The sequence below is a fragment of the Dromaius novaehollandiae genome, chromosome 2 (genome assembly GCF_036370855.1).
Source record: "Dromaius novaehollandiae isolate bDroNov1 chromosome 2, bDroNov1.hap1, whole genome shotgun sequence".
Lineage (NCBI taxonomy): Eukaryota > Metazoa > Chordata > Aves > Casuariiformes > Dromaiidae > Dromaius > Dromaius novaehollandiae.
Genome location: NC_088099.1, coordinates 80,391,413 through 80,412,439, shown reverse-complemented (window position 1 = coordinate 80,412,439; position 21,027 = coordinate 80,391,413). Strand labels below are relative to the sequence as shown.

Below are 21,027 nucleotides of genomic sequence, written 5' to 3'. Positions count from 1 at the left end.
ATTATATATAATTCATAGTTTACATATCTAGATAGATAGACAGACAGATAAATGTATTTTATACACAAACACACACGCATGTGCACATCCTTAGTATATACATCTCTCAGTATAGAGTCATATTTATTATTAAAGATGCATAGAAATTAATTTTCAAAAGTGGCCCTTAATTTTCTCACATGAACTTGCAGGAGAATCCCAAAATCTGTTGCTCTGGGGTAGCCTTGTAATGTAGCAGCTCAGCGGTTCACAGCCTATTTGCCAACCATGGATTTGCACCTGGCAATCCCAGCATTTCCTGGCTGCTATGTCCTAATCAGAGGACTGGAAGGTCTGTCTTGGCTGATTGACCATGGATAGGGACCTGGGATCCCTCAGATCTTACTTCTTTGCAATGAATGACAAGCCTACATTCTCTTGTGGAGAAAGCTCTCTTAAAGTTGTCTTTCAAATTTGTTCCCCGAACCGTAGTAGAGCAACTTGCAAGCATCTGTATTCAAAGAACTGAGAGTTATAAACACTTCAGTAAATAAATAATACATAAATCCCTGGTTCTGGCTTTGAAGGGAGCAGCTTGTAGATTTAAGGCTAGTGTTGTCGGTGGATGCTGCTATATTGAATTGTACCTAGATCTATTTTGATTATCTTAAAGAAATGGAAGTAGGAGGAAGCAGTGGTCCCACAGAGAGTGGCTGAGGTGATTAAAGGCTTTGCTTTTTCTTAACATTACAGGGAAGAGTTAGGCAGGATTCTGAATATTTCATACACATCTCAGTTTGAGCTCACTGGACCCTGTAAATTGTATATCTGCATTTATGTTCTTCTGCATCAGTCACCTCTATCTGTAGATCCCCATTCTTCATTGCATATATATGTACTAAACCAGTAATAATGAATACACCAACAGATATCTGTTTATAGAAGTCTAGTATCAGATTCATGTATTCATTCAGATGTGAATGGCACAACGGCTTTGGATCTTAAGGCAGTCTTTTATCTTTAGTTCCATGCACAAATTTGCAGTGAGGAATCTGGTTTACATGAAGCAAGATGGAACTGACCTCAGTTCAGTTCCTAGTATACAAAATGTACAGATCACAGCTGACAGTAATTGGAACTAGGTATGCCTAGCTATCTCAGTAGAAACATTTGAAAGGGTCAGAAGACTGAAGTAACCTCTGATCATCAAAATACATTGTATAGGTAAAGAGAGAAGAATGTTTCATTGAACAGTCTCAGAAGATGCACTTCTTATGTGTATGCATTCTTTGAATAAAATGCTACAGCTCAAAGAGATATTAGATTAGCAGTTAAAATGTATATTAATATAGGACTACATTCTTCCACTGAAATGAACTGTAAAAGTCTCATTGAAATCAATGGTATCAGGATATAGCTTTTAATCTTAATTTTTTTCATTATTGCATAATGAATGCATATGCATTATGCATGCATAATGAGTTCTTTTTAGTCCAGACTGTATGGGTTTTTTTACATGCTGTGTTCTGAATGCTGTTCATTTGTGCCTCGTCTTCTCTCTGAATAAATCGCCTCAGGTATTACTGAAGTAGAGCAGCTTTGCTAGCCTGCTTGGTGATAACTATAAAATAGCTCGGGTAAACAGCCTGCTCTTGCTAGCCTGCTTTAGAATAGTGTAACTTACACTTCTGTTACTAGTCAGTAAAAATCCGATGTTTGATGTTGCATGACTAACAGGAGACATACTGAACCTTCACAGCCAAATGAATGCCTTGAAGAAGAGATACTCAACTACCTATCATTTACTTTTGGTAACAAATGGAAAATGACGACATAAGGAAAATTGGAATAAAGCAGTAGAAGCCAAAAACTGTAGAGTGATTTTGTAGAGAGAACCTACTCGCTAGTGTAAACTGCATTAAGAGTCTTACAATGAACCAGCTCACCTTTATCTCTAGATTTCCTTCTTGTGCAAAATTGCTGCTTTAGCAGACCAGGGACAAGTCATGTCAAGTGCTAGAGAGGTGGGCTGGTGCCTGTTGGGAGTAACAAACAACACATTCACTTTCATATCCAATGAAATTGAAATTCTGACTTCCAGAGACAAGATAGCTAATATATTATCCAGGTCTGCCAGTTACTCTGTCACTATTTGAAAGGGTCTTTCTGTCAACTGAGAAACCTAATCCTAATTTTAAAAATTATGTAATGTTCTAACAGTAGTATCTAAAATGGTTTTAATTTAGACAGGGTTTTGTGAAGGGGAAGGGGATAGAAATAAATAGTAGTATCTAATTTTCAAGTTTACTTACTTAAACGAATTTGGAACCATGTGATACAGTTAGTTTTGTTATTTCGTCTGTACACTGAAGCAGTTCCCTCTGCTGCTTTCTTCTGGGAGAGAGATGCATTAAGAGTTACATCAATACAAAATTTTCATTGATTGAGAAGAATAAAGACACATAAATATGGGTTAATAATAGTCCCTTTAAATTTCACATTTCAGATAGAAGTTCTGATATTTGCATACTTAAAAGCTTTAGTCTCTTTCTATCTCTGTTTTTTGGTTTTTTTTTAATCTAGACATAGCAGCACATGCTGTTGTCCCTCAAAAGAAAGAAAACAGTTTTAAAAGATGGCACAATAAAACAAAAATGGATAAAATTTTAGGCAGATATTACCTCTCTTCTCCTTTCTATTTAAAAGCAGGAAGATGTATATACTTTTGAGAGCTATTAGTGATCAAAGCAAGTGATTATGCCCCTGTGCAAGGGCATAAATAAGAAAACCCTCTGAGGTGTGAGGAAGGAGGAGAACAGAAGTAGCTCTTGTCTGAAGATAATGTTTAAGCCAGGCTCTGCCTCATTTCATGAATACTGCATGCTGAATTGAACAGCCAGAAAGAGGGTGATGATGAGGAACTGTTGGTATGATTATCCTGCCGAAGCATACAGTTTCAAAAATAAAACTCTTTACAGTATGAGACTTAGATATAATGACTGGGACAATTGCTTAGAATGTAACTTAAAAAAAAAAAAAAAGCTGACCTAGAGTTTCTCTTGCCAGGAGTACCTCTCGGACAAAATTTCCTGTCACTTTGCTTGGAACAGTTAAACTATTTCAAGGATTAATTTATAGATTGTTCTGGGCCACCCTCCCCCGGCCCCAATCTCCCTTTGAGAGCCTGAAGGAAAATCTGTGACTGAAGTGTCAATACTGCTTTATCTTAGAACCGACATCCTAAATTAGGGACAACTAGGGAGTTTTGCCTATTATGTCTCTTACTGTCTGAGCCCATTTTGTTGATGGGAACTATCCTTCCACCTAGTAGTGGCAATTCCAGTTGCCTAGAATACTGTAGAAACTAATTCTATAATATTTGCAAGCACTAGGAATCCTCTGTGATGGGATTATGGAATAGCCAGGGAATTAGTAAGACTGCATTTAGGGTGATGTTAGTGTGCAACTACATGGGAATGCCAAAGATGAATAGAAAGACTAAGGAAACAGGATCTATGAGGACAAATGTAATGTGAACCAGTAATTAAAAAGAGAATGAAAATGCCCCCGGATTTCGGTTGAACAGGAATGATCAATCCGGCGTTTTTTACAATATAAATAATATTTTTGAATTTAGTGTTTGTATGTTTAGTGCTGTATGTTTTAATTTCTAGATATTTTTATGTAGAAAAGTATTAAAAGAATTATATTATGTTCCATTACAGCAAGACTTCCATATCCTTTCTTATATATCTGAAACTATGAAGCTTCAGACCTGCTTGGACTGTTAACACTTGATCTATCAGTAGCCGAAGGAGGCTGTCATTTAATGGGGGTGGGGGGTGTGTGTGGAAAGGGGCCTTCTAGTTTTAGGCACTGGGGCACTGGGTCTTTCAGAGCCTGTAGGGAGCTGGACTACCATTCTTCTCTCTAACCTTTTCTCCACCTCATGTGCTGCTAGGAGGGAATGTCTAGGGCAATGTGTGGTATGTAAGAGTGATGGCAACCTGTCTCCTGAGTGAATCCAGCCTGTCACACTTTCATCCTCTATACTGCTCTGAGTATTCTCCAGATATTCGTAGTGCAGTAATTTTGGCTGTTTTGGCAAATATGTGGGTCCAGGTTTTGAATGTACTATTAGGGAATCATTTTAACAAAGTGTTCCAGAATTATCTAGATCAAAACAAAGGAAGGGTAGTGACAACTTTCAGCAGTTTATAACTCTGATATATCTGAGTAGAATTTCAGGCAGTGAAGAAAAAATTAGCCTGAAGATTATGACCTAATAAATTTCAAAGGCCTGACACAAACTTTGGAAGCATTAAAATACCTTCATAATAGGCTACACAAATCTCTTACAGTTGCACAGTTGCATGTATAAGACAAGTTAAATATAGGAAGCATTACTAGCTTCCTCTGTAACATACAAATGTACTATACATGTACATTTCTTGATGCCAAAATCTGATGTCCCTACATTCTGCCTACTAAGAGCCAATAGCAGCACCTCGCACTTATTTCCAGGGATTCTATAGCAGTGCAGAAAACAAATGTCTACTGTTATAGAGGGCTTTCTAATTCATTTTCATCAGATTTCTGACAAAGATGATAACTGTCACTCCAAAACTGATAGAAAAGCATAAGAGTTGTAACTTCTGAGTTCTTTACCTGGAGCAGACAATGTATGCTTTTCCCAATTGCTGTAATTCTACAGCAGTTAAGTACAATATTGGGTTTTGACTACATATCCTTCGTGCAGGTGGAAATTCAGTTTTGCACTTAAAAGGAATTCTAGCTTCGTATAGGCATTCACATTCATTTTTCTCTATTCACTACTTTGTCATTTCATCTGGCCACAATAACAGGGATCACTTTCACTGTAGGCTTTAAATCTATGAAATATGAAGAGATGCCATGTAGTTTTTGAGAGATCTTTGGGCCTGTACAGACAAGGATAAATGTTCATGTTGTCTGACCGGTTTTCATTCACAGTGCATGCATTGGATCCCAAGATCCTTACTGTGGCTGGGACATGGTGATGAAGAAATGCACAACGCTGGAAGAAAGTCTGAGCATGAGTCAGTGGGAGCAAAGCATTACTGTGTGTCCAGTAAGTCCAAAAAGCCTTCATTCATCCTTTAAGACTTTTGGTTCCATGTGGATCTCATAAAAACAAGCTGACATAAGATTTCTCAAGTGCAGAAAGCTTTATGCAAAGCCTCAGGCCTTCACGTCAGATTTGAACCGAGTGTTTAGTTTCTATTTCTTATCAAACTACTTTATCGTGATCAAATTATTTACAGTTCTTTCAAAAGATAGTTGGTTTTTTTGTTGCATCATCTGCATTCCTACCTTGAAAGCGAACAACATTCACAAATATTAGAGATATTGACACGTTTTCCTTTGCAATATTTTTCCCCATTTTGTGCTTTAAAAGATGTAATTGCTGGAAGATCTTTCCTTTTAAGATCATTACTGCTAGTATCAAAAGCCATATAGTGTCTTTCAAAGTCCATAAATTGGAGGGATGAATTGTGTTGGTGTTAGGTCTTGCCCACATAATGACATGAATGATAGTTGCAGCAAGTGTAGTGTTAATATTTACAGTCACTCAACACTTCTCTTTAAAAATGATTTTGAATATAAGTTTAATATGAAATAAATAGCAACAAAGTTGGTTTTATACCCCTTCTTTTCAGTGTGACTCCAGTGTTGTTTTAACAGTGATTATCCCTCACTTCTATGAGCAGGAAAGAGGGGTAAGAGGGATTTTCCTTCTGCTACCAAACTCTCCCCTTTGTAGCTTCATGCTGCTTTTTCTTTGTCTCCTCTCCATGAAGAGGAAGCCTTTACAGTTCAGTTCTTCTTTCATCAGTAAGAAGGGCTTCCTAGACTTGTCCCCACATGCTACTGGAGCACATGCATCTATGAATTTATACTCACTCATGACATCTGTGTCCTATTCTTCATGTGTTTAACAAGCTCATTCTTACTCGGTCTTCATCTCAATCTTACTGACACTCATCTCTATTAAGCTGTGCTTTGTTTAGCGCATTAGAGATTTGCAAAACGAGTATAGAGTACTTCTAACTCTCACTTATGATCTCTACATGTGTTGCAGCAATCTGATAGATGCAAATCACTACACTGATTTTGAGGTCCTTGAGAACTAGCTCCTGCGTTCTGATTGTCAGTATTTGACATTATTAATTATTCAAACAACATTTTATCCTGTCCTCTGCATCCATGCTCTGACATAGTGGCCTAATAAAAAAGGTTTGCATTGGGTTCATCTGCATTAGCATTCTAGTTTGAATCAGGAGCAACTTTGGGGATAAATAGCTTAATTTTTCCCATTTACTGATCTTTGGTTCACATCAGAAAGCCATCTTAAAGTACATAAGCTGCATTACTTTCACATTAAATTAAATCAAAAATGAGCTCCAACTACTGATAGACAGATCCGTGGCCAGAGGCCGTCCAAAGGAAACCCCACAAAATGAGAATGGCATATGCAGTATATATGTTCAGCACCAACTGTTTTACTTGCTAGATTTGCAATTTATGTCCATGCCATTTGGTAATATAGACATAGCCACTGTCTCACAGGTCTGGATTCAGTCACTAGTCCAGCCCTCGAGTCCCTCATTGTCAAATAACTAGATGCATCATACAGTATATTCAATTCCAAGTTTGAAGTATATCGTATCTCCCTGCAGTAATCACACAGAACAAATGTGGTTACGTGGAGAGTTTGCTGGTGGTCTACTTGGGGTGCTATATTGGGAAGAATGGGTGGGTTTGCTGTTATTTGCATGGGCAGTCTGCCTGTTGCTTAGTCTTTGAATTCTTGCATTAACTCTTATTTTCTTTAGTGGATATAAAAGAGGGGGGAGGAGTGGTTTAAAAAGCAGACTTCAATTCTGTCCTATTCAACTGAAAAACAATTATTTAGTATGTATTATGTGGCAGTTTTGTAGGATCTGACAGTCCAACCAAAGTAGGGGAGCACCAAAGGATTGCTCAGAAATCCATCCACATCTCTGAGACTTATTCTGCATATCAGAGGTGAAAAGATAGAGCAAGCCTCAAAAGGAATTCCAGAGATCAGTAGATTGGAATTGCATACTAAAAGGAAATTTTTAGAATTAATGAACTGTCACTGTAAATTGAAAAGGGTGGTTGTGGCACTTTACTATCGAAAACCTCCAAACTCTAGTAGCCCATTATTGAACAAATTTGAAAATTTCATAGAAACTTTATTTTAAAATAACAGTGTATTCTGGCAAATTGCCATAGGTTACAATTTTGCTTAGCTAGGCTTTCAAATATTTGCTTTTATAGCATTTTGCATGCTATATTCACAGGATATACAAGCCAAGATATAATTTCTTTTGTTTTGTTGGCAGCTAAGCTATGTGCATCCTTGGCATTTGCTGTATACAGTTAAGATAATGTTGAAAGCGGAACATAACAGGGTATTGGAAAGCTTTCTACCATCTATTCTGGTTCCATTTGGTTCCAATGCATTAACTTTTAGTAAAACTACACTGATCTTCTTAATGCTATAGAAAATTTGTCAGACAAATGCATGACCAGTTTCTTCTAAATGCAAATCATTTGAGGCCTCTTTATACACTAGTCTGGCCCGAAATTAAGAGTATGACCAGTTGCATTTGAGAGAAATTATTTTCTAGGGAATTATTCATATACCTAAATATTTGCATTTCATGGCAGAGCATGAGGGCTAAAAGAGGTAGCTGGGCTTCTGTGGCACCATTTCTCTCATCTCTGAAGATGGTATGTGACAAATATGGTCATTTTGGTTATCTTGCTTTGGTTTATAATTCTCAAGTGAGTGTTTTAGGTTATTGTTTCAACTGGCATGAGTACACCAACTGTGTGTGACCATAGATAGTAATTAATGCTATAGTACATATATCTCTTTTGAACTTCTCCCATTTGGTCAGTTAACGCTATTATTCTTCTAATACTTTTTGCAATGGTGAAGAAGCTTGTTCATTGTTCTGAGAAAATGTTTTCCAATGGGACCACTTGCAATCCATCACTAAAAATGTACTAATATCATCAGAGAGCTTTAAGAAGAAAAGTAAATATATATATATATATATATATATAATTTAGTTATTTATGTAAATACGCAGCATGAAATGGCTTTATTTTTACAGCTTTGGCAAGCAGCGCATGCTGGGAAAGAGCATAGTATGGAATCTCACCGGGATGCATTAACTTTAGGAATTATTCCCTAGCTACACAAAGTGATCTCAAAACCACAGAGCACATAACAGATTTAAGGCCTAAGTCACTGCAGATGTGACCTGGCCTCAGCGTGAAGAGGCACGAACCAGGAAGACAAGATAGGCGCAAAAGAGGATTAAGACACATATATGGAGCAGAGGAACGAAGAGGGGGGAGGAGGGAGAGGGGAAGGGGATTAGAGGTAGCTGCAGGTGGGAAAGGGTGATGAAACCAGGGTGTTAGACAGTGAAAGCAGAAGGCAGCTGTGTCAGAGACAAGTACAGACATATTGTCTGCCTGGGTCTGACCTGCCCCTGAGGCTCTCAGGTGGTGAGAGATTAATGGGCAGTGGCTTTTCATGGATCCTGGTGAGGGCTAAAGGAGGCCCCTGACCAGTATACTTTCCTTCCCTTTAGTCATGGTATGAAATTGTTTGATATCAGTTGTTAAAAGGAGATGTTCACAGGGAGGTAGAGCAGATCAATCCTAGGGAACAGAAGAGATTGCCCTAGGAAGATCCTTACAGCAGTTGGGAAAAAAACAAGAAAGACAAATCTGCCATCAGTATGTGTTTCCTAGCTCAAGCTTTTATGCAAGTTTTATGAATACTTTCCCTGCCATTTCATGTAAATTATAGTAACCAGAGGCAGCTGTAGTAGGTTTAGTTTGTAATTGTAGCTGTGACAGTAAAGATGCTTGGTACAGCAAAGAAAAGAAAGCAGTAAAGATATTTTCACACCTCTGACATTAATTGGGTTGGGGACGTATCATTACTGGTTTGTGGACTATATGTTTTTTAAACTAGCAGTGTAAGAGAGAAAGAGTATTCTTGTCACTTAAGACAACACATAACACTTCTCATTATGAAAAATAAGCGTATACTGCATGTGAGCAAACATCGGTGAGTTATTTTCAATCAACAGGTGTCAGTGGAGTTCTGAAATGATGAATTTATGATAAAGTCAGTTGTAGCAGACACAATAAAAATATATTTATTCTTTGGAGAAGCAGTATCTGTGATGGATAAATCATGAGAAAAGTAATTAATAATGAAGTTATAGAACTGTTACCACAGTGGAAGGAATCAGCCAATACCCAGTAAGGCAATGGAAACGTGTCTTTGTTGTGATTGATTTTTTTGTATCTTCAGATTATTAGTGAAACATATGATTCCCACCACGGTTAAAATGAAGCAATACTAAAAATAGCAAAGGGAGACACCATTTCATATCATTCATAACAATTCTGCAATTGTGGTTCCTAGTGGAGTGTATAAGCAAGTGTTAACATATTATGTTCTTACACATTTGATAAAATGTGAAGGACTACAACAGATATGTATTTATTTTTATCTGAGAGTGACTTTAAATACTATTTACCCTTCACTTGTTAGTACTCCTGTGTTGACTGAAAAATAAAATGTGATGGTTAAACCTGGCAAATCCATTAACATTTAAGTGAAAAAAATGGCCCCCTTTCCCATTTATGGGGATAATCCTGGTAAACACTCCAGTAAAAAAATTAGTAATACAAAAGCCTATCTGTCTTAGTCAAGAGAGCTGAATTCCCTATGTCCACCTCCACAGTTCCGTTAAAAGTTCCAGTAGCAGTAAAGACTGATACAATTTGAGTTAGCACATTTTATTTAGCTGGACGGTTCCTCATCAAATATATAGGTAAAAATCTCTTATTAACGTGTTATGACTGCTTGATGGTAACTTTCCAATTAAGGTGAGAATGGTCTGATCCCTCTAGCTGGAAGTGTTGAGAATTGACTTTAGCAGGAGAAGAACTGGTTCACCATGTAGAGTTATATGCTGCTTTTGCTTTTTAAAAGATATTTTTAGGATACATGCATATAATGACCTATAATGTTTATAGATAATCATATTTAAAACGACATTTCACTCTTTTGAAATGATTTTTTAAGATACCTGTTTCAAAAAACTATTGTAAAAAAGAAATACTTATCATGAAGGTTTGAGGTTGATTCAAACCATTTTCTTACCTTGAATATTATCCTCTGCTGTCTCTTCCTTTTGGTCTAGATCTAGGTTTCCACAAGCATTCTTGTGCATGCTATCTTACAGTCGGTTCCCAGATTCCTAATCACAGGCAAATTTGAGGAAATTTGAAATACTGTTATCAGAGGATAATTGAGAAAGTGAAACTATATTTTCTATTGAATTACTGTAGGCAGGCATGGTTACCAAAGGTAACAGTTAGTTGCAGTTATTTTTCTTGCAGGTGTCCAGTGGCCCATATCAATTACAGGTGGTGGAGTGGGTGCTGGGGATCACACAGCTGCAGAAATTACAACTAGGAGAGCTTACTGCCTGGAAGGCATACTTCTCCAGTGGAGGGTTTTATTTGGTGGCTGAAAGCTGTACCTGAGTACACTGTGGAATTAAGTGGTTGCATGAAAAAGCTACCAGGCTTCAGATAAGCTTTTCTGTTCCGTTTGTTCCTAGATCAGGAATCTGACGGTGGATGGGAGTTTTGGAACATGGTCACAGTGGAAACCTTGCACCCACACTGATGGCGCCAGTGTTGGCTCCTGCCTCTGCAGGACTCGTCTGTGTGACAGCCCAGCTCCTCAGTGTGGAGGCTGGCTGTGTGAAGGACCAAGCATGGAAATTGCCAACTGTTCCAGGTACACAAAGCAATTTTGGGGTCTGGTATTTAAGTTTTGAAAAGTTTTAACGTATGCAGAGCAGAATCTACCCTTTGAAAACTCATTTGCAATCCATTGGCCGTGTTCTGTACATGAAACAACTCCTAGCAATGGCCACAGCAAATGTGCTGGAATGTATCTCTCAAGTTTGGCAGGAGAGAGAATGAGCCAGGTGGCAAACAGTGACTTCAGATGCTGTCTACCATATTACATTGTCCTCAATTAATTTTAAAAGCTAAGAGAGAAAAAGAGCAATGTTGGGTAATATCTAAAGTATGACACTTATTCTCATTCAGTGACTCTTCTGGGCAGGGTAATCAGAAAAAGAGTGAATTGTCCTGTGAGTTCTATAAGTTATACACTTTTTTCTCTGGAAGTTACAACTGTTTACCTTTTTGTTTGCTTCACATCACCAGCATATTGCTCTGTCTGCCTTGAGGAAGATGTTTTCATTTTGTCATTTGGTAGTACCACAGCATCTAGATCTATTAACAGTTTGTATGCTGCTCCTCAGACACTTTTTAGTCTTCCTCTTGCACATAACAACTCCCAGAAAAAGCGGCGAGAACAGGATTGTGTTTTAGGGACTCAGAACACTTTATTCTAAACCGGTTTGGTAAATGCAGAGGTTGTTGGCTCGATACCTTTGAGCTGACACCTGGTGATTGTGAAAAACAACTCAGCTTCATTTGGAGTTCATATTTAAAAAACTGTACATATTTAAATCACAAGACAAAACTTACATACTGGTCCATTCTGCTTATTTTCAGAAGTTCTTTTTGCTTCTTGTCTCTACTTTTTTTTTTAAACATCAGAAGCACATGCTATTTCATAGTGAATAAAACTGATTATCCTTCATCATAAGATAACTGCAAGCACTATAAGTTAAAATAGTAAATCTTAGGGTAATCATTAGAAACATAACAATATAGTATTTACACCAGATCAGGAGAATGATAGAACAGAAGATAAGGATGCTGTGTGATGCTGAACAATCAAACAATAATTATTGGCTGTCAGGCTTAGAAGGGAACATGATTTGGGACTTGAATCACGCTGCCATTGCCAGTACCACGCTACTGGTTTAACATTTTGCTTTTTTAAACACTCCTATATTAGTTATTGATTATCAGAATTCATGGATACCCAGATATCATGCTTGTTTTACCACTTAGGCCAGACATTCCACTGACAGAGATCTTAATTTTTGTCTAAATGTGTTAGCAAGGATATCTGACTTTTTTTTTTCACAAATGGTTTTCTGCATTATCAACTTGTGTATCCCTTATAATAACAATACATCAAGATTCCTTTCAGAAGAGGGAGCAAAACCTGACATTTTAATCTCCCTGTAAAAAAGAGCAACAAATAATAATTAGATTAAATATATAATTTAAAGCTATCTTCAGAACTTTGGTACAGGAATTTGAAGATCAGATCTACCCAGAATAAACTGACTGAAAGAAACTGAATAGCTTCATATCTTTGGACTTTGGACTTTACTTACTATGCAAAGGGGTCTGTTTAGCAGCTGCTGATTACAATGCATGGAATATGGAAGGATCAAGGCACCTTTATTTTAGCTCAATATTCTTTAAGAAATGGAACATCATGCAGTATAAATGATTTCTACAGAAATATTAATGGGCCAGATTCTGTTGTCAGTCACACCTAATCAGCCATTCGCTATGTATAACAGATGACAGAGCCTGAGCTTTTTATTCTACCAGAAATGGAGGCTGGACACCATGGACTTCTTGGTCACCTTGTAGTACCACTTGTGGAATAGGCTTTCAAGTTCGTCAGCGTTCCTGCAGCAATCCAACCCCTCGACACGGAGGACGTGTCTGTGTGGGACAGAATCGTGAGGAGAGGTGAGTTATCTTTTCTCTATCATCTGTTTTACTTTCTTCTGTCTAGCTGTATTCTGCAGAGCATTTTCTCCTTACCTGCTTTGGCTTTCTTCTTCCCCTCTCTCTCTCTGTCTCTCTGTCTCTCTCTCTCTCTCTCTCTGTTTAATTCCACTTCTAAATGACAACAGTATTCCCTTTAGCAAGGATGTGGGTCTGCAGCAGTTCTTTCATCTTTCACTTAGCTGCATCCCTCCGAAGCTAGCTGAGCTCCTGGTAGTGCCAGAGCATTGTGCTGAAGCAATCCTCTTCGCTGCCCCTTGAGACCCTGAAAATTGATTCTCCTGGAAAATTGATTGCAGTGTGTTTGAAATGTATCTTGCCCAGGCTCAAGACCTGGAATTCATGGCAAAATATAGTAAGGTCACAGCACTATGTTACTGATGCTCTGAGTTAATTTTTCCTGTCTTAAATGAATTAAGCATCTATATAGCATGTGGGGAAGTTTCAAGGGCTTTGTTTTATATTAAATAAAAATAATGCATTCTGGACTCAAAAATGTTTTAGTAAGCTTTCAGGATAGCTTAAACTGTTTGTATATATATTAACCCCTCAGAAGATCAAGTCAGGCATCTAACTGAGGTTTTGATTTCACAGTCTACTGCTTTGCATAGGACTGGGCATTTTGTCGCTTGCCGAGAATGTAAAGCTTGAGTCTCCGATTCCATTAGCCATACATCCTAAAGTCGCTAATTTATAAGTTATATGCCTTGAATTTTAATAGGAATTAAATGTTTCTTTAAACCAAACTAAGTTATATTCAGGCAAACTACAATTCTTGTATGTATTATCTTGTTTCCTGAGGCATGCCAAAAAGCTAGATAGCAGAAGACTGTTGTTAGTGTTAGCATTTGGAGTACTGTAGCTATCATTTCAAGAGATGTGTGAGGGTAAGTTTGCTCTCAGTGTGCACTTGTAGCTTACTTCAGTGTTTCTGAAAAATACTTTCACATAACCAAAGGAGAAGGAATGATTTAGCATCCTATATTGCGGTCAGAGAAAAGCGAGATTCAGTAAGCTTTGTGATGAGATTCAGTGAGGGATTTATTACACATCAACCCTACCATTTTGTCAGATGAAGAGATTCCAACGAAGAGAAGTTGCATCCCATATTTATGTATTTACAGAAAATCAAGGACAGGACCCTGTCCTCCCAACTCTAAGTGTAAAGAATTAGTATGGTAGCACATGTGAACACTTCTTGCTGTCTCAGAGCCACAAATATTTACAATTATTTCATCATAGAGGGGAGCATTTTGTTCTTCCGTAAATTACTTTCTGAAACTAAGTTGTCCAACAAAGAAGCTGTCACCACTGAAGGCAGAGTTATAAGAGTTACATAACTCTGTCCAGCATGAATAACAGTTACTGATTTCCTTGAAGTGAGAGGTCAGTCCAGGGCAAGACACAGTAAGAGTGAGTATAGAAGAAAAGAGTTTTGTTTGAATAGATACTTTGGTGATGGAACATGAATGTTAGTAATTGCTGTATGTTAGTAATCTTAATGTTAACATGGAGTAATAAGGAGATTTAGAGAGATGCAGAAAACAGAAATACTTAAGCGACTGTAAAAGAGAAAATGTCTGCTCTTAAGAAAATGGATGCACTAAAAAAGCACTTACAAAATGGAAAGTGATACAATGAGTTGAAACAATAATCACTTATAAAGATAGAATTTTGGTATGTAGTAGTTCCAAAGAAACAGGAGGCTTAAGGCACTCTGCTTTTGTAGCCTGCAGGGAACCTGTCCTTTTGCTCCTCGTTCAGCTGTGCAGCAGTCTGGGATGGATGTGCCTGTGAGTTTACTGCAGAGCACCTTTGCCTTTCATAGCTCCTCTGTCTGTGTCCTCTCTCCTAGAAACACCCTCAGCTCTCACTGACATTGCATCTCCATATCCAGCCTCCTCCAACTCAGCAGCTTGCTCACAGCTAACCTTCCTACCTCTACTCTGATTTTGTTTAGGTCGCTGGTTGTGTATACTGATGCTTTCAAAAGGGTGCATATAATTTAAGTCAAGAACATGTGGTTTATTAGAAAATTTTGCCATATCACTTGTAAGGCTGCTCTTCTGGAGGAATGGGGCAGTCTAACAGTTATCTCCCAGGATTTCGTCAGTGTCAGGTCAAGTATTTGAGTAAATCGTTTTGGAGCTGTAAGGAGCAAATAGTCCTGAGGACAAGTCAGTGTAAGATTTGTAAAAGTAAAGGTATTTTTCTTGCCTTGTAGAGAGTTTTGAGCTGTGAGAATGGTGAGTATCAGCTTTATGGTAGTCCTAATTCACTGCTTCACTCAAGTACCAGTGGAGTTAAATCTGCACCAAATGGAGACCATGAATTTGAGAATTGTATATTTACTATTTAGGACAGCTAAGCAAATAGTCCACATGCAGTAATTCGTAAGAAATATTTAGCTTGTTTTCTGCATCTAGAGTACCTGTAAGCAGCTTTTCAGATTTCATTGAAATTAATGGATGTTCATAAATAGCTTAACTTCTTAGTTCCTCTATGGCCCAGCCCATGTGTGAAGTCAATATATGTACAGTCTTAGTAAAAATTGGAATTAGGTGGTTTACACATTGTTTGCCTGTGTCTTTGTAAAAGTGCATATTCATGTCAGCCTCCCACATTCAGGAGTGCAAATACAGAAATTGGTTTCTGCAGTCACCATCGTGCCTAGCTTTGAGCAGCTTTTCAATGAGCATTGGTTCCAGCAGAGCTCCATTGCCTCATGCCATAGAAAGTAAACACAAAAAAGGCAGCATATGGCTGAAGCAAATTCTCCTACAAATGTGAATGAATATTCAGAGTATTTGTTCATGCATTAAGGGCTAAATGTTTGACTAGATTATATTTGGTTTTCCTCATGAAAGCCATGCTCCTAAAATGACTTATTTATTAAATAGTTTTGTGCTTGCTAGTCATTCCCTTTGAACCAATGGCAATAGTTACCTACTTAAAGTCATGCAGACAGACTAAGCTGTTGTATGCTCTGTTGCTAAAGGGGGGAATGGAAAATAGTTAAGAGATAGCAGCAGAGACTAGGATACAAAGCCAATTGTAGATCTGCACTGAAGAAATAGGTCAAAAGTGCAGCTGATGTCCTGTGTGTTTAGACAGAATATGGAAAGGGAGTAAAAGTAGTATTTTAATAAAATTTGTTTATCAGAAGAAATATATTTCTTGTTGAAACTCAAGATGGAAGACATCTTGATATTCCTTAGGGACTTACAAATTTACATTTTTTTCCTGTGGGTGGAATATTCCCTGAAGCTGCTGGAAAACTCTCCAAGTTTTAGTTTATGTAGTTTATGGTGTCCTCTCTTTATTTCTTTGTTGAGTGAAAATGTTTGTTCAGCCTCTTTCTGTGGAAAGAGGACTTTCTGTATATGGGCTCACTAAAGCCCCTGTCTCCCTCTAATTTGTACAAAAATGAGGGGCATTAGAGTGAGAAGCCCTTGTTTTTAGCGAATGTATTTATCTTCCATGACATAAGAAGAAAGAAAAAAAGAAGAGGCAGAGCCAATCAGAATAACAAATTGGCTGGAGGTGAGAAGTAAAGGTTTGAAAACCCTGGAAGTTATCTTGATGTGTAAGATTAGAAGTAGTGGGTATTGTCATCTTGGGCTCTCATGCTCCTCGGTTTTGTTGCTTCCTCCTGCTCTGTAGAAATTCCTGAGAACACATGCCCCAGCCCTGATCTACGTGCCACAGACTCCTAGGTAGAGATTTCTGTTGTTTTAGCAATGTGCTCCCAAAAGACATGTTTGCATCATATGTCCATCTTCAATTACAGGAACCCAGCGTTCCCATCAACTTCAGTGTAGACTGTGCTTCCCAGTAAATCAACAGCCGCAAAAAAGTATCTCATAGGAACAAGCAGACAGTGATGGAGGTTAATTTTTTTTTCTTAAATACGCTCTAGCGCAATACTGTTCAAAATTAAGAATTATGTGTTTAAATAAAATAGCATCTTTTTGGAAAATAAAAACAAAAACATTTGTAACTGGCATGCAATTAACCTGAGGTACTCAGTGCTGCATGACACGATGGAAATAAACTGATGTATTATTAAAGGATTAGATCTTCATAGGAACAAGAAAAGTTGCAGTTGCACTGGAATTGCCTGAGTAAAAGTTAAAAACTGCTCTAGGAACTACTAGTTATCAACCAGACCTGGACAGAGGATGCTCTCCGTCTCCCCAGTATGACAGTTCATTTATTTAGGGCATTCGAACTTGGATTCCCCCTTGTAGGGGAAGGGTCACTGTACCAAACTTGGATTTTTCTAGGCTGTTTTCCCTTCTGACCTCATCACAGTTAGAGATGAGATTAGGGGAGAGGGCAGTGGTTTCACAGATTCAAGTTTCTTATATTCCATGTTTTGCTGAATTACTGTAAACTGTTAGCCCTGTGGGTCCTGAGAACAAATTTTAAAAGGGGAAGAAAGAGCAAAAGTGCAAATGGGAAAAAGGGGTTACTGAGAGACTTGAAATGCAGCCAAGAAGAGACACAATAAAACTTGGCTCAAAAACCCTTGCTGTAGCAAAGTTCTCGAAGACCAATTGCAGGGATGTCTCTAACTATAAAAGCATACCTGATATTTTCAGAAGTTGGCTAGCTGAAGTGAAAATAAGATTGCACTTTGATGTTTCTTTTTTTCTTTAAAAAAAAAAGAGAACACTCAGCTCTTTTTTTTTCTTTCTTTTTTTTTTGCCTAAATGGAAGTTAAGCAGATTGCATGGGAATTTTGGATGTTTCACTTTGTAGGTTCAGCTCTATCTTTAAAAAGTCTTGTTTAACAGAATTCTGACATTGCCAACCTTTGAAGTGCTTGCTCTGTCAATTGTTACGTTTCTTTTCTGTCTCCTGTTTAAGTGACAGAGCAGGTGATATGGCACATTGGCATTGAAAGAGGCACTGTACAGAAGTAAAGTGTGATGAATCTGATCTAAGTGAGATTTATCACACCTAACTTCAGGTGTCCGCAGTGTGAGTGTTTATCTGTGAGTCCGATGTCTGGACTCCCACTATAGTCAGTAGAAATCTAGTCAGTATGGGCAGTGGAGAACAGAGAGTAATTTGTCTGGTTTTACTGTAGATTCCTACATTTGGTCAAATTAATCATTCTAGCCTCCATTGCTTGTATTGATGAAGTCTCCATTGCCTGTAATGGGAGTTTAGATGCCTATCTCCTATGCAGACACTGAAAATTAGATGAAATTAATTCCTCTACTACATCAGACTTATCTGTCTAGACTGCCTTTATAGTCAGTGGAGAAAAATCAGTTTAATGAGGGCTTGATTTGTAGGACCTATATTAGACACCTACTTTAGGGTGGCATGAATGGTGTTTTTAAAAAGACTGTTTCTTACCATTGACTATTGCTCAAGTTTAGATGACAACTTTATTTATAGACATCTACACTGTAAACGTCTATATTTAAGTGAGATGAGCCCTACCATCAGTTATACGTTTTATGTGGCAGTGTATCATTAATTGCCAACTTCACCACAAAGACTTTCTTTATCCTGTGCGTGTGTCCCAGACTAACTTAGCACATCTACATTAAAAACTAATAAGTTCTGCAAAATAGGTACCCATGTGAATAAATGCATGGTGATAATTGCATCTATGTCTTACTGGGCAAACATTCTCGACAGATGATCCCAGAGAAAAGCTATGGCAAATATTCTCATAAATGAGAGCATGTGACACAGAGTATATGTGCAGCTGTTTGAATTTTGGGGGAAGACCATCCAGTCACAGAACATTCCTCTGCAGCTTCAGTGACAGCATAGTGTGAACTGTGAAATAGAAATAATAATCATGCAGAAAAAAATAGTCTATGCACAAGCCACTGTTGAAAAGCATTTACCCAAATCATGCACTGAAGAATTTTGAGAAAGCAGATTTGTAAATAGTGGGAGGAGTTTTTCTCAGTTTACTGGAGAACCACAGAAAATGTCAATACATGCTGTTAATAGTTTTCTTAACTATACAGAAACATCAAACCAAATCTTACTCCCTTATTTATCCCCCACCCAACCTTTTAAATTGCAGTGGAGTTGCTGAGGCCTAAAGACAAGCTTTGAATCATAGATTCCGATATATATGATAAACCTACAGCTATATATAACATACAGAAACAACATCCACAGAATTTGGAACATAAAACTTCCTTGGTAAAGAAGAATTAGACCTTGAGGATCATGGGGCTTTCTGCAAAAAACATGGTTATGGTTATTCTTATTGAAAATAATAACAGTTTATACTGTAATTGTTTCTGTTTGTGTAGAAAATACATTATTTATGTTTTCATTGCACGAGAGTACAAAGTGATGGAAACTTGCTAGAAAGGTAAGAAGCCAGTGGATTTTGAACGGCCCATGTACAAAACCAGGAAATAACCTAACAGATTGATTTGTTTGTTCAGGGCAGTCAGAAGTAGTAGGAACAAGAGCTACTCAGTGACTTCCATAAAAGATCAGAACAGTCCTTTAGGATCATCTGTTTTCTGAACATCTGTCATGGCTTTAGTTTATCCTGAATAAGAACTTAGTCTCTTTAAGATACCCAGTCACACCTTCTGGTGGCCCAAATCTTTTGGACCTGTGGAGAGGGTCTTTACCAAGCAGCACATGATACGCCTAGTATTACTAGATGACAAGCTCAAAAAATCAGGAGTCTTAGGTTTTAACAAAAAGTGAGAAAATTCACTAAAAGTTGGGACCATCCCAACCAACTGAATGTCTTGTTACAATAACAACAACTTGGCAGTAAAAAATTCCTTCTTCCCTCAAGAAGCTGGTAGGCCTCTGGATCACTTTGCAGTGCACTGGGAAATCCTTTAAGGGTTACAATAACTAAAAGCACCCTTTAAGAGATAAAGTACCATCAAAATAGTACAGTTCTTTATACCTAGAGTCAGTGTTTTAGCTTTTATTTTACCCATAAAATTGGGAATACTGCAGAAGGCAAAAAAGCCATTTCAACTTTCTAAAGAGGAAAGAAATGGATCCTAATCAAGGCTTAGCCAGAGACTGATAAAAGATTGCCTACATAAGTGGTTACCTTTCATTTAGTTGAGTCAATCCTCCTCCAAGATATATCTACACTATTTTTTTTTTTTTTTTTTTTTTTTTTACTGAAGTAGTTGTCAAACTTGCTCACATGTTCCCAGTGCAATGCCGTGGTTGTATCGCATAGGTTGCATAAAGGCACTGAATAATGAAAAAAAGATGTTTCACCCCTTCACCCCCATTATGGCCTAAAATAATCTCCAATGTTAAAACACTCTGTGCAGTGTGACAGCTGTTAGTTCAGTGCTTTAAAAATAGAGAGGGGCTCTTTGGATAAAGTATTTCCATGTGCGAACATCTGTCTGAATAATGCAAAAGAGGAACTTTTGGGGGAGGTGTCTTTTTGGTACTAAATCAGTTCTTCTCCTCCTTTGTTGCCTCTTCTCGCAGGTACTGCAATGAGCATTTGTTGTGCCCTCCTCATGTGTTTTGGACAGGCTGGGGTCCATGGGAACGCTGCACTGCTCAGTGTGGAGGAGGGATTCAGGCTCGGCGTAGGACATGTGAAAATGGTCCCGACTGTCCTGGCTGTAGTGTGGTAAATAATCCTCTGCTTCTCCTTCAGCAAATGTGCATATGCCCATATGCCCCACCCCTAACATGATTCATCAGAGTGTATTTGTATTGTGGTGCTCTTATGTGCTGAAATTTATAGTTTATCAGTCAAAAATTGGCACCATTCAGCTTCTGTACAATAACCTCTGGAATATGGGCTTTCTGAGACTAAGTTGGTGCAGATGCAGATATGTCATTGACATGTGTATGGTATTTATTATTTTTATCACTACGGTATATAGGAACCCTTGCTATGAGTCCAGGGCTCCAGTGTGTCAGGTCTTGGAAAGCTCAGAAAATTGTAAGATTAAATCTAATACAAAATGAGAGAATAGGTGAATAAAGATTATGTGGAGCCATGAGGAAGTGCTGAAATAAATTTGATTAGTGATAGTACACTGGGAAAAATACTCTGTATAAGTATTCTTGAATGGGGCAACACTGTCGAAGCCAGAGGAAGGGAGGTTGTTGAAGGATAATGAAGCTAAGGGAAAGTCTTAGCGAGTGTGGGTATGTATCAGAAGATGTACCTTAGAGTCTTGTTTCATCTTAAAACTAGTATGAGTCTAA

The 21,027-nt window shown here is 37.9% G+C and overlaps 1 protein-coding gene across 7 annotated transcripts in view; it reads left to right on the top strand.

Annotated features, from left to right (window-relative positions):
* SEMA5A (semaphorin 5A) overlaps positions 1-21,027 on the top strand; it is a 315,605-nt gene that overhangs the window by 220,843 nt on the left and 73,735 nt on the right. For all 7 annotated transcript variants that reach the window (XM_064506843.1, XM_064506838.1, XM_064506844.1 and 4 more), the window contains 4 exons: positions 4,972-5,089; positions 10,710-10,891; positions 12,643-12,786; positions 20,293-20,440. In XM_064506843.1, coding sequence (XP_064362913.1) covers positions 4,972-5,089; positions 10,710-10,891; positions 12,643-12,786; positions 20,293-20,440 — 592 coding nt within the window. The remainder of the gene's footprint in view (positions 1-4,971; positions 5,090-10,709; positions 10,892-12,642; positions 12,787-20,292; positions 20,441-21,027) is intronic.